The following is a 15,192-nucleotide window of genomic DNA, read 5'->3' as shown; positions in this document are numbered from 1 at the left end:
GTTATAAACGAATCGATATTTGTTGAAAGGTTATTCGTTAATCGTTAAAAATTAATTATTTTTTTCCACACTCACTATAATTATACTTACCATTCCATACTTACTATTTCATAATTATCTTAACTATTATATTATTTTCCACGAAATACACTGTTAAACAGTACTAAATAGTTTAAGCTATCTTAAAGCCAAAAAGAGTATCCAAAGCAAGGAAAAGTATCCTTGTATGAGAAAAAAGTTCTTAGTTAAATTAATATAAATGAAAGAGTTACTTGATATCACAATATCTTATCAAAGTACAAATTAATTTCAAAATTTAAACATATACTTGCATTTTTAAGCATTCAATTATATGCTTTTATGCTTTTTTAATGTCAAATGTGCAAAAGTACCTCAAACATTGGTATTTTATTGTAAAAAAATTTTCGTGAATTAAGAAAAATATTCCAAAACAGTGAAAATTTTCCTAATTTTTAGACTTCATAACTAGAGTTTTTCATAGAAATATAATCAAAGTTTCACAAGAAATATGATCAAGTATCAAACAAGAGATTTATTACTGTATCACACAAGAAAGGATTTATTACTTGATTAGAGTTTTTCATAGAAATATGATCAAAGTTTACAAAATTATCATCGTAATTTTTTTAAAAGATATATACTTTTTCACGCTTTAAAGGACCGTAAGATTATTTGGTTTATAATCAAAAATATAAAAAACAGGTAAAGAAAAACAAGAAATGATTTATTACTTGATATTTTATGAATAAATAGCAAGCATAATTTTAATGTTATATAGATTTATGCATTACAACAGAAAGAGCGAGTTACTGTGACGACAGCGGGTTTTTTAAATTACATCAAAAATCTTTATCTTATACTGGGGCGGAAAAATTCATTCTTGTTCTATATCAGTTAGTAATGATAACAGTGAAGATTATCGCAATATTTCACATATCATAATATTTCAACCAAGCATTTCATTCTTTCCTTCGGTGAGATACTTTTGAACATATCTTTATTCATTTGATATAGCATATTCCGCTTTATAAAACTGCTTACATAAAATAATAAACTTTTGGAAAAATTAAAAAAAAAGTATGGAGCAAATTGGAGAAACGAAGAGAGAAAAATTTGGTGAAAATGAATTTATATATGAGTGGTACTTTAGAAAGGTAGTTTTTAACAAGTCGTATCGGAGCCCATATTGCGATATTTTACTATACAAAAATATTTATACTTGTCAAATGGCAATCATTCCTGATAACTCCCAAAATGCCCTGAAGTTCTATCTTTTTCTGTATGGTTATAAGGAACGAAATAGACCAAAAATAACATTTAGTGCTTGTTTTATGGATAAAAACTTGCCTACATTCAATGTGAATAGCCCTGACTTATGTCTCGGTCTTGAAACATCTATGAAAATATTTGAAATTCATTCACAGCACCCAATACTTTTTACTTGTGATGCATACACTTTTCAACTTAAGATAAAGTTCTATGAAGATTTGACTATCACGCCTTCATTTTCAACTGTAAATACTTCTCTTGAACATACCAAGGAAGAAGACAGCGTATCTTCAATTCCACTTGGAGGAATGTTGAATAGCGTTCAATATATAAAAGAGTTGAGTCAGGATATGGGATCACTCTATAATTCTGGAGACTTGTGTGATTTGCATATCCTTATTGGTGACGAAATACTTAAAGTTCATAAGTTAATACTTTGTGCTCGCTCAACTGTTTTCAAGAAAATGATGGAACATAATTGCCTAGAGTCCTCAACCAATTCTATCACCATCACTGACTGTCCTACTCTTCCATTTGTAAAATTTTTGAAGTACCTTTACACAGGAGAAATAGAAAGTAGCTCATTGGATACTGTGATGTCCCTGTACTCGCTAGGAGATAAATACGATGTACCGATTTTAAGAGAAGCTTGTTCTAATATGTTACAATCCAAACTTTCTTCTGATGATTCCGTTGAAGATGTCGCTAATATCGTCTGCTATGTTTTACAGCTAGCCGAATGTCATGGTGATTCGAAACTGAAAGATTTAGCGGCTAGTTTTATCGTTAACCACTTCCCAGTGGTATCGAACAAACAAGGTTGGAAAGACTTGATGAAAAACAATTTCGAACTGATATCTAATATTCTCGCTCTTGTAGCTTCTGGTTTACACAAACAGGTTTACAAATCAGTTAATACTTAGTATTAATTTATAATTATTTTTCAATTAATGATTACATACTATTTATATCTATAATTAATTACAAGATAAGTTTTTAAATTAGATTCTTAATTATGGTTTCGAATTTCACTTCACTAAATGTGTGGAAATGTTCTTCATTTAGTTTTTAATTATGTATTTTGAATTCTCCTCACTGTCTTGCAAAGTATATACATTTATAAATTGTTCACTTACTTTCTTATCCCTCAAAAAAAAGTATTTTAAGTTATATTTTCTGCAGAACTGCATGAAATAGGTCAGAAATTCTTCTATTTTCCATAGACAATCGATTAATTATAAACAGCTAATTAAATTAACAATATTTCATATTAATGTATCGAAACAGACGATATTCAAAAACAAATTACTTTATTAAAAAAAAAAGAAAAAAGGACTTGTCTGAAATAAATTGTGCTGCTAAACTTTTCGAGCCATAAAATTGATAATTATATTACTTTATTTAACTTTTGTTTAAAATTAAATTATCATTTCATAGTTTTTTTTTCAATCAGTTACATTAACTATATCAAAGCAGATGATACTCATAGATATTCATTTACTTGAATCAGTAAGGTTTCTTACATCTGAATATGTATGGAAACTAAAAACCCTTAAAGATGAATTCGTGCTAATACAGGAATGTAAGCACACATAACCTTTGTACTTAGTACGGTTTCTGAATATGGGTCTAAAATATAATGTAAAATAAATTATTAAAAAATAAGTTCAAGGCATTCAAACAAAAATGTTTGAAAGTTTAATACAGTACGATATCTCCACAAGATTTTTTCAAATATTATTTATGACAGAGCATTTAAGCGCCTAAGACCGTTTGTTTCATTTGTCAAACAATCCCCTGTTATTCACCGAGAAAATTTTTTATTATAGGTAAATTTTCGTACAAAATTGGCCAAATTTGAAACAATTGGTCTGTTAAGAGCAAAAATAATTATATTAATAATAATAATAGTAGAATACTACTAATAATAGACTAACAATAATATAATTCTAATTCTAATGGAATAGTATCTAATATAATGGAACTAGTAATAATAAAATACTAATAATAAAATGCTAATAATAATAGAATACTAAAATTTCAAAGAGAATTATAACATTTCATTTCTCTGTTTAATTACTGAAAATTTAATGTGATATACGTGAATAAAAATATGAAATATTAAAAATAAATGCCTTAAAAATATTTTCTTGTAGAACCTAATGAAATGAAATAAAAAAGTAGCCATTGATTTTTTAATTATATAAACAAAAATGTCTTGTGATAACTAATTGTATCGATGGTCAATTTTTAAACTTTTCTTCCCAAAATAAAATTCTGAAAATTCAAAAAACATAAAATCTATTTTCACAAGACTCTGTTTGTTGGTTTTCCGTTGAATGTAGTGGAAGCACCTCTATTACATATCTATTATCTCTATTATAGAATCTCTGTGATAACACTATAAATACTATGATGTAATTCTATTTATTAGGTTACAAATGTAATGTTCAGGCTTTACCAGAAGCATATTCTGATATACTACGAAACAAACTTTCCTCTGAGTCTGTTGATAAAATTGTAAATATCAATATTGATGTTTCACAAATAGCCGAGTGCTAAATTGATTCGAAATGGCAATTTTTATCTAAGAGTTTTATCGTTAATCATTTTCCAGTGGTATTTAAGAAAGCATCTTAAGAAAGGTATTTAAGAAAGCATCTCATAGCATCTTTTTTATAAAATTATTTGCTTCTTTAAGAAAATATGTAGATATGCATGATACAGTTTATATTGATCTTAAATTAGTTTTAATAATTGCTTATATGCGATTATAGTTGTGACTAGCGCATTAGATATTATTTTATTAAAAACGTAAGTACTAATTTTAAATTAATACGAGCAACATGATGTAGGGAATTTTACTTATAACCATATGGTAATATTTATTTTCATTTTATTAATGTCTTCAAAATGTGTTTTTTTTAATAAAAAAAATAATATGAAGTTAGTAGAAAAAGCGTTAATATATTAAGTATAAAATAATGAATTATAATAATTTACAAGTTTTAACGAAATCGAAATTTGCAGAAAAGTATATTTTTGCTCATTTTAATTGTGGTATAATTTTGTTTTGTTTTCTGTAGAAATATATGAAAGTAGTTGTGAAAGATTAAATATACATGGAATAATGAATTATTTCATTTATGAATTATTACAAGCAAACCTTCTTTTGCAGAAAAGTCATTTGCTAAATATTAAAAATAAATGTTTTTTCAAAAGATAATTTTTTGTCAGTTATTTTATTCGTTACAGTTGAGTTTGGTGGTGTTAGGATATTAGTTGGAAAGACGATCTGAAACACTAAAAGGTTTATACTTAGCACAGAGCCTGCGAAAATAGTATTCCAAGTAAGGAATAAGAAGTGCCTAAAAATTAAATAAAACTAAATAAAAGAATAGCTTGAAATCAGTATCATATTCTAAAAATATAGGAAAAATTCAAACTTAAAGTTCAAAATTTTAAATATTTAAATACGTGATTCTTTCAGAAAGCTTATCACACATTTGCAGTTGACTATATCGTTTTTTTTTCTTGTGAATTAAGACAAAAATTTCAAAAGAATAAAGAAATTACCCTCTTAATAACCAGAGTTTTAAGAAAAATATATTCAAGGCTCACAAAATTATCATTTTAGTTTATTTAAAAATGTTAAACTTATCTATGTTTTAAGAGAATGTAAGATTATTTGGAGTGCTGACAAAAAGTATAAAAAATCAGGTAACAAATAGTTAGAATCAGAAAACAAATACTCTGGATAAGACTGGTTATTAAGTAAGACTTTAAAAGAATTTTTTTAAATCTCTTGTTGAAAAAAGTCAATAAATCATCATCTTAATTTATTTAATTTTTTAAAAAATTTTTATGTTTAAAAGGAATATCAAATAATCTGTATTATTATCAGAAATACTATTATCAAGAAATTATTTGTTAATTAATTATTTTGAAAATAAATTACAAACATGATTTTAATGTACAATGCATTTAAAAGAAATAAGCAACTGACTGTGACAAATAGCTGATTTTTAGAAATGTTGATCTTATTATGCTTACACGGGCAATGTCCAATGTGTTCGGTATCAGCAAATTGTGATATCCGTTGAAATTATCTCACTGTTTCATGTGACATGCGATTGTATTGCAGATAATGCTCTTCGTCCTTTCAATTAATGGAATATTTTAAAACGTATCTTTATTTTTCTGATAAAGTTCATTCCACGGCTTAAAATTGTTTGGTTGATTGCTTACAGTAAAAAATAAATATTTCAGAAAACAAGATAAAGGTATGGAACTAATTGGTGGACTTAAGAAAGAAAATCTTAGCGAAAACGAAATTTTGTATGAGTGGGATTTTAAAGCGATAGTTTTTAACAAGTCATATCGAAGTCAACGACATTGTGAGAATGTTTTGCCACACCAAAATATTTCTGCCGGACAATTCTCAATAGTGCCTGATAATTCACAGAGTGTTGTTAAGTTTTTTCTCTTTCTGTATGGTTATGAAGGACGAAGTGGACAGAAAATGATCTTTACCCTATGTCTTATAGATAAGGACGATTCTAGATTTAAAGTAAGTTGTCCTGACCTCTACCTTGAGCTTGGTACATCTATGAAAATATTTGAAATTCATTCATCGCATCCAATACTTTTTAATTGCAAGCATTATGTTTTTAAACTTACGATAAAATTACAAGAAGATCTGCATTCTGCATCTCCATTTTCCAATATAAATATCCCCGCTCAGGATGCAAAAGAAAGTAATAGAGCTTTAGATCTGATTCCGAAAAACGAGCACTATCTAAAAGAGTTGAGTCAAGACATGGGATCACTCTATAATTCTGGAGACTTGTATGATCTGGAAATCCGTATTGGCGAAGATATCCTTCGTGCTCATAAGTTGATACTTTGTGCTCGCTCACCTGTTTTTAAGAAGATGATGGAACATGATTGCCTAGAATCCTCAACCAACTCTATCACCATCACTGACTGTCCTAAATCTCCATTTGTTAAATTTTTAAAGTACCTTTACACAGGAGAAATAGAAAGTACTCCGTTAGATACTGTTATGTCCCTGTACTCGCTAGGAGATAAATACGATGTGCCTATTCTGAAAGAATCTTGTTCTGATATGTTGCAATCAAAACTTTCTTCTGATGATTCCGTTGAAGATGTTGCTAATATCGTCTGCTATGTTTTACAGCTAGCCGAATGTCATAGTGATTCGAAACTGAAAGATTTAGCCGCTAGTTTTATCGTTAACCACTTCCCAGTGGTATCGAATAAACAAAGTTGGAAAGACTTGATGAAAAACAATTTCGAACTGATATCTAATATTCTCGCTCTTGTTGCTTCTGGTTTGCACAAACAGGTTTACAAATCAGTTAATGCTTAGTATTAATTTATAATTAATTTTTAATTAATGATTACATACTATTTATATCTATAGTTACTTACAAGATAAGTTTTTAAATTAGATTCTTAATTATGGTTTTGAATTTCACTTCACTAAATGTATAGAAATATTCTTCATTTAATTTGTAATTATGTATTTTAAATTCTCCTCACTGTCTTGCAAAGTATATACATTTATAAATTGTTCACTTACTTTCTTATCATTCACAAAAATTATTTATTGATATTTTCTGCAGAACTGCATGAAATAGGTTAGAAATTCTTAGACTTTCCATAGACAATATAATAATTATAAACAGCTAATTAAATTAACAATATTTAATATTAATGTATCGAAACAGACGATATTCAGAAACAAATTACTTTATTAAAAAAAAGAAAAAATTTGGTGAAAAACAATTTCGAATTGATAACTAATATTCTCGCTTTAGTAGCCTCTGGTTTACACAAACAGGTTTACAAATCAGTTCATTCTTTGTAATAATTTATAATTATTTTTTTAAATAATGATTATATACTATTTATATCTATAGTTGGTTACAAAATAAATTTTTAAATTAGATTCTTAATTATGTTTTTGATTACTCAACACTAAATATTTATAACTACATTTTGTTAATAAATGGTCATATACAACAAATATATATCTGAAGAAAATTAATTGCAAAATCACTTTTAAATAATATTCTTCATTCTTATATTTTTAAATATATCTATGCTACTTTGTCGGGAAAATGTAATAGTTTGTTTATAAACATGAATTTCAACTTTTGCTTTCGCATCACCGTAATGGAAAAAATATATTCCTAAATTTCTAACTTCCAATTGATATAAAAAGAGCATTTTAAATGATACTTCTGTAAAACCATTTGAAATGGACAAGATACTTAACTACTTTTCCCCTGCAATTGACTTTTAATAATTTGTTTATAAAAACAGAAAAGCACAGTCTCTATATTTTGTTTTAAATTATACTTTTTTTCAATTTTATTAGTTTCTTTTTACCCTGTTATTTATGACATTGCTTCCCCCATTATGGTTTAGTAATAAATTAGAATCAAAAGTGATCATTGGGATCATTCTTCCAATTAAAGTATAGTGATTATTTTTACAGTAGTTTGCTTTCTTCAAAAATTGAAATTTCTGTAGAATTATAAATAAAAATTATTCTTAGAGAAATTAATAGTATAACTCAATCGAAGAGTAATCAATATTTGGAGAGATGTCTTTTAAAACATATAATTTAAGAAAATATGTATAAATATTTTTTATTACTAAGTAAAAAACTTAGAAAAAAGTATAATATTTATGTTTCCTAAAAAAAATTAGGAAGATGAAATTTTGTAAATATGCTGAATGGCCAGAGAATATCTGACAGCTAGTGAAAAATTTTAGAAGGTAACAGCGACCTCCTGTGACCTGATGATGAACCGACGATGGTCCTGTGACAGACGATGATGAATTATCGTCTGTCGCTTTTCGTCTATCGCAGTGGTTCTCAACCTGGGGGCGATCACCCCAAAGGGGGCGATAGAGCTTCTCAAGTGGGCGATAATCCTTAGGGAAGCGATCAGGGGGCGACGAGTAATCAAAAGATAAAAATTGCTAATAATATTAATAATAAAAGCTATTTGAGATTGAAATTGAAAATACATATGAAACCTATGGTTCTGGTGTAGACAAAGAATTATGATAGTTACAAATTAAAAAAAATTCAAGTGCAGGATCGTTTTCGTCCTACCTTTTGGTATCGCAGGCGGAAATCTGATAAGTCACTCAGTTCCTCTGAGCAATAATACTGTTTCCAGGCGTATTGATGAGATGTTGAGTCAAAACTCATCAAATTTCTGAAAGAAGGTAAATTAGCGTTGTAGATTGATGAATTAACTGTGATAGATAACAAAGCTGTTTTAGCTTACGTGAGATTCATAAATGAGAGTAAGGAGATTAACGAGGAAATGTTGTTTACAAGAACTTTGAACACAGATACAAAAGGATCGTAGATTCTTAAATTGGTCAAAGATTATTTTGAGGTAAAAGAAATTCCCCTCACAAATGTAAGTGCTTGTNTTTGGAAGGTAACAGCGACCTCCTGTGACCTGATGATGAACCGACGATGGTCCTGTGACAGACGATGATGAATTATCGTCTGTCGCTTTTCGTCTATCGTCTATCACTTTTAAGAGAAAATCAGATAATTAGAGCACTAGTTATTCAAAGTTACATTGTTTTCCTTCTTTCTTTTTCCTTTTTTGGACACGTGCACTGTACTTGTATGGTATATTACGTGACATTTTATACTAAAATTTTTCTCAAAATAGGTCGAAAATTCCAATATTGTAATGTCTTATATTTAATTTATTTCTTTTTAACACATGCTCACTGAACTGGGTATGGTATATTATATTATGGATTGTTCTCAAAATAGGCCTCAATTACCGATCAATTATTATAAATAAGCATAAGTATCATTTCAGATATTCATTTCATCATTATTTAATCTTCCTCAGCAAATATAATTCCTTCCTTGCCACTTAAAAGCCCAATTTTTAATTTCGTGTCATGGAGCTTTTATTTCCGAATACAAACGAACTAGTTTTATCAGAAATTAAGAGATAAGACGTAAATTATCTCACCCCCACAAACCCCTTAATAAAAATTTTATTGTATAAAATTCTTACACCATTTCAAATTGTACTATTTTAAATGCCAAAATCCCCGATATGAACAAAATTTGTCGAATAGTTCTTAAGAAATGAAATTTTAAGATATTACTATGAAATTACTATGAAATAATTATATAATTATTATGAAATTTTATGATTTAGAAAATATTCAACCAATTTTTTTCAATTTAGTATTTTTTTACTTATAATTTCAGAGTTTAAAATTGTGTAAAAATTTGCATAATTTACAATTCAAAAAATTCTTGACCATTGTCTTATAAAATAATAAATGAGCAATAAAATTTTATTTTTAATGTGGAATTATCTTTGGATAAACGAATTTTATAATTATGAGTAAGAAATTTTCATTTACATTAAGGGGTAATGAAATTGTGAAATAAATGAATAAATGAATGAATTAATAAAAGAATTAATAAGTGAAGTTAACATTAAGGGGTGCAAACATTTAACCGATCCTCCTGACTAAACTATTAAAACCATACTGTTCAGATATCGGCTACCCGCATTGTTGCATATTCAAAAATTCAAATACGTTCTGAAAAAAAGGTATATTTAATCAGAGATGGTTTTGTACTACCTGATTTCGTGTGTATATGTTTTGGGTCTGAAGAAGTGGTGCCTGTAGTGTTTGAATGAGCGTCCTCTTTCAGCTATTCTTCAAGAAATTATCGAACGGTGTCACAAGAGTTGGCGATTTCAAAGAGACGGGGGGGGGGGGCGACTCCAGGCACCCAGCTTTCCTTTGACCATTAAGGATAGTAAAACTTTTCATCAATTACTAGTATTATTTATAGCATGCAATTACATTTCATATTAACTGAATTTTTAAGCAAACTATTTTTAAACAAAGTAAATAAGTTTCTGATCTTTAAAATTTAATTTTTTTCTTTTAAAGAAAAATCAAATATATTTTCTTGGTAGACATAAATCTTTTATTAGGGAATAATTTCTGCATGCATTAACATAATGAAAATAATCTATTCATTTACATTTTTATTAAATATATGTCTCTACAATGCCGTTTTCATTTGTTTGTTATTTCTTTTAATACTCTATTCATTTGAAATCCTTTTATGCAAGGAATTTGAAACTGCCATCCTCACATTTCTGCCTATATTGTCAGTAAAAAAGTGATCCTTATGAGTGTCTTTTTTTACTGTTAGTGCACCCTTGTATTAAATATTCGTAAAATTACAAAAACGTGGTAAAATGTTTGGTATAAAAACTCTAAGTATTATAAAGGATGAAATCTGTTCAAATTACTTCTTATTCTTGAGATGATCTGAAAAACTTTTAAATACAAATTTAGAAAAAGCAGTTTATTGTTGGAGCATAGTTTGTTTTTAGCAACAATCCAGAAATACTCCAGTAAAGAACTTCACTATGAAGTTAAAGAATGAAAGATACTGGTAAAGAATTGAGCAATGTAAGATTTTTTTCACTCTTTCAAAAAAATTTTCAGCATCAATTCAGATTCGCTCTTACAAAATTTTATTTTTAATTCATATTTCGTCAAAAAAAATTTAAAAAAAAACATGGAAAAGATCTTTTGTAACATCTGCAGAAAGCTGTAAGTAATATTTTGTATATTTCATGAATATTATTTTTAATTTTAAAGTTGTATGATTTCCATGCTCAATGCAACACTCAGGTTAATACCATATTAAGATCAATCTCTGAGCAAATTTTCTGCTGTAGAACATTTTTGTACTTTAAAGGTGTTTTGTACATGGTAGCAGAAGTGAGTCTGCAGTATTATTTTCATAACATCCAAATTAGTCTGCATCATAACTCAATCAACAATGATTATTATTGAAAAAATTCAGCATAATCTAACATGTAGCAAATTTTGTAATCTTAAAGTCCTCAAAAAGTATGCATGAAAATTTATGTAGTTTAAATTTAAGTTAAATTTTATACAAGGGTACTTAAAAAACGGAATGCAGTTAACATACAGTGCTCCATACAATTATACCTGTAATCAAGTCACAGAAAAAAAATTTCTTGATTCTTTGTGGAGTTCTCCTACCTCAGCTTTTTTACGACAGATTGGAAGCTCATAGGATGAGCATTTTGTCACTTGAGTTCTGTAGCAGAGCTTATGAAGTGAATCTACAGCATTATTCTCATAAATCGAAATTTGTCTGCAGCTTCAATCCAGTCAACAAAGATTATTATTGTGAAAATTCTGCCTAATGTAACATAAAGCAAATTTCGTAAATTTAAGGTCCTTAAAAAAGTATACATGAAAACTTTATGTTGTTTAAATTTAAGCTACATTTTATGCAAGAATGCTTAAAAACTGGAATGTGGTTAACATACAATCCCTAATACAGTTAACCGTGTAATCAAATCACAGAAAAATTTCTCTACTTTGTTCATTTATGATGTTGTCTAAACTCAGCTTTTTATTTATTGGAAGCAATTTTAGAAATTTTTAAAAGGTGTCGACGCAACTGTCCCCATTTGTTTGCACGCTCACAATAAAAATAAACGCTCATAATAAAATTAAAATAAAATTAAAATAAAAATAATCTTCAGATGCTTTAATAATCTGCACTGTCAACTGTGTGCTGGTGGGTCTCTGTTTCTCGGCGGGTTGGTATTCCCAATCGCTTGTCCCAGATGTTCTTTATTCACAAAGCATAAGGCAAAAAATACTTGAAAGTAAATTATTACAAATTTGTACGCACCCCTCATAAAAGTGTTTGATTAAAAACTAACTACACATACAGATTTTTTATCATAAATACTTAGGTTCTGCTAAGCTACTAAGCTACAAATACTAGGTTAAGTTCTGCCACAAATCAAAACTTACTACTTGCTATTTTTGTTTACTTGCTATTAAATAAATGCTGTTTACAAATAGTAAATCCATTTTACACATACGAAAAAAAATTATTGCTGAGAAAGGAACTTGAAAAAAAAATTTTGAATTGACAAATAAATGAATACATTAATTTTAAAATATAAACTAATAAAAAGAACTAAAACTCATGATGTAACTAAATTAAATAAAACAAGAAAAACAAAAATTAGTTTTAGAAATGTCTCGCACATACTGATTTCAAAGCATTATATATCAAAACTGAAACAGTTTTTCTTAATTTGGGAAAGCTGAAATGAAATTAGAGACAAAATTCTAACTTTGAAAATTTTAAAAGACAGTTTTATTTTCAATAGAAATGCATACTGGAATAAAGTTTTAAAGTTTAAAATGTTAAGAAATAGATCCAAATGTATTGATTGGGAATTTTGTTTCACTCATAATATATTAAATAGCCATATTTATTTAAATGCATTTTATAAAAACTTCGCAGATCAGCCAACTCCATTGTGAAATCCAGTACAGAGGACAAGAATAACATCCCTGCTTGTTCCTCAAAAGATAAATACCAACCAAATCCATCCGAAGTACTGGAAGAGAAGGTAAAGATCAGAGAGGAATTCCAATTCTGGGAAAACTATTGCAATGAACAACACAAGAAGATCGTGGAAGCCATTGACGACTCAACTTGGAACAACATCAGTCCAATAAACCAGACTAACCTTAACATCAGTGAATGTCTCCCATCCGAAAAACAACAGGATAAAACATCGTGTAACAACTTGGAGACGCCAGACAGTCTAACAGTCGTCAAATTCCACCACCGTCAGGATTTGTCTGTCAACAGTGTCGAATGCTTCCCAGAAGATGGGACACGTGTTGCCATTAGCGACAGTCCAAAAGCTGAAATATCTAGCAGTAGTCATCAGGATAAATATAGGACGGGCAATGGCATCTACGATGATCTCAACATGGCAAAAATTAGGAAATGGCAAGCATTTGCCAGATGTTTTCGTGTGATCGGGAAAAAAATGCAAAAATAATCAAAAATGAATTTTTCGATCAATATCACCTATATTTTGGAATGTTTTTTTTCATCTTGAAACACGAACAAAATTGAAATTTCGAGCAATACCATCTTCATTTATGTTTCACTCATCATAAAATATGAACAAAATTGAAAATTTCGAACAATATCAACAGCATACAATCTTTTTTAGTCATCATAAGCATGCACATAAACAATGCCTGAAGAGACAACGGAAGTAGAAGAAGAGGGACAACAACAAGAAAAGGAATTTCGTATGATTTAAGGGAGATTAAGAGCTTCTTCAAGCGTTTAAAGTTTCTAAAATGTAGTATGAAGATGAGACAAGTAGAAGGAGGATGGATAGGAGGATGGCAGGAGAAGAATGAGAGAGCTTAATGAAATCGAGAATGGACAAATTTAATCTAAAAAGGCTGATTTAACATCAATATTGATACTCATGTCTTTACAAAAACACGTAGCTGTTTGAAACAATTTAGGTCAAAATTATCAAAAGCTTAGCCACAATTTCAAAATTCAAAATTTATATTCCAGGTAATTAATACCTAGCTTTTTTTAGAATTTCTGGTTGGGCTTATACCTGACTTTTAAATTATGAAATTCAGTTTCATAAAAGATTTAAATATTTTCTTACCTATATCATTAACGTATATCATTAACGTATTTTATTACCTTATTCTAGCATACTTAATAGCTGCATAATAATTTGGCCTCAATCCTTTTGATTGGCATATTTTAATTATTTCACTCTCTTTCGCAAATATCATTTTTAATATTGTTCTCAAACTGTTGTATGTTTTCGTAAAGACATAAGTATTAAACATGGAAAAGAAACATCTGATGGAAAGCGACACCCAGCGGAAAGAAATTGCTTTTTGGAATAAGCATCTAGCTGAAAGAATTATTTAGCGGGAAGAAAAATCTAGTGGAAATAAACATCAAGTTGAATGATACATCGAATGGAAAGAAAGGTCTGAAGGAAAGATATATATAGTTGGTAGAACATCATGCTGAAGGAAACATCGTATATTCAACACTTACTTTAAAAAACTGGCGTTGTTTATGTGCACAAAAGCCACTCCTAAGAAAATAAAACACCAAACAAAAAAAAGAAAAAACTAAAATTGTCTTTGTAATGTCCCCTTTTGTCAGCGAAGTAAAAAATATAAAAATAAAAAAAAAGAAAAAAAATACATATATATGTAAACATAAAAATCGTATCGTTATAAAAAAGAATAAGTGTAACTAAACAAATAAAAAAATGGAATAATGAAGTCAGACTGGTCGAACAGCACATATACAGATGCAGAATGGCGTAACAGCAGCAGATGCATAATTTTAGGCTTTTTTCAGACTGGTTAACCAGCAGCAGATACATGGATTTATCAGATATATGGCAGTAGATGTGCAGATTCAGATTAGTCCATCAGAGAAGTCGATGTATAGATATTCTGATTGGTCATTAGTCAGACAGTAGATAAAATCATATGCAAGCAGTTTAAATTTTTGGCCCAATAAAGTAGATCAAAATTATACTATGACTCACTTTTATTCTGATTTGTTTTTAATTCATTAACATTCAGATATTCGATGTAAGTACACAATTACAAATTAAAATGTTTAAGGTATGAAATCAAGCTTATGAAAAGCNCACCTTCGCCGGTATAATGGAAAAGTACCATACACATATAGTATATATATATATATATATATATATATATATATAAACCAGAACCAATCACATAGCTGTAAGCAAACCTTTGGTAACCCAAAGGTGATGTCTTTAAAAATTAAAATAGCAACGTTTTAATTTTTAATTTTTTTCTCGCGAAAATAGTCACAGGTAAATTGTTTTTGTTTTTCATTGTATGTACCTTTCTTTCCAAAAAACAATGCAACTTTGTAGCTGGCAAAGGTGATCAATAGTT

At 28.4% G+C, this 15,192-nt stretch overlaps 2 protein-coding genes across 2 annotated transcripts; both read left to right on the top strand.

Annotated features, from left to right (window-relative positions):
* The first annotated feature begins 1,247 nt into the window (after window positions 1–1,247).
* Window positions 1,248–2,213, top strand: LOC107452808 (uncharacterized). Its single transcript, XM_016069393.2, has one exon. It carries the CDS (start codon window positions 1,248–1,250, stop codon window positions 2,211–2,213), a length of 966 nt encoding a protein of 321 aa, XP_015924879.2.
* Window positions 2,214–5,575: 3,362 nt separating this feature from the next.
* Window positions 5,576–14,901, top strand: LOC139426372 (TD and POZ domain-containing protein 2-like). Its single transcript, XM_071185062.1, has 2 exons — window positions 5,576–6,658; window positions 12,710–14,901. Exons 1-2 carry the CDS (start codon window positions 5,576–5,578, stop codon window positions 12,752–12,754), a joined length of 1,128 nt encoding a protein of 375 aa, XP_071041163.1. The 3' UTR covers window positions 12,755–14,901.
* The last annotated feature ends 291 nt before the right edge of the window (window positions 14,902–15,192 follow it).

The sequence above is a fragment of the Parasteatoda tepidariorum genome, chromosome 9, assembly GCF_043381705.1.
Source record: "Parasteatoda tepidariorum isolate YZ-2023 chromosome 9, CAS_Ptep_4.0, whole genome shotgun sequence".
NCBI classification, from domain to species: Eukaryota; Metazoa; Arthropoda; class Arachnida; order Araneae; family Theridiidae; genus Parasteatoda; species Parasteatoda tepidariorum.
Note: the sequence above shows the minus strand (reverse complement) of the source record. Positions and strands in the feature narration are given on the sequence as shown.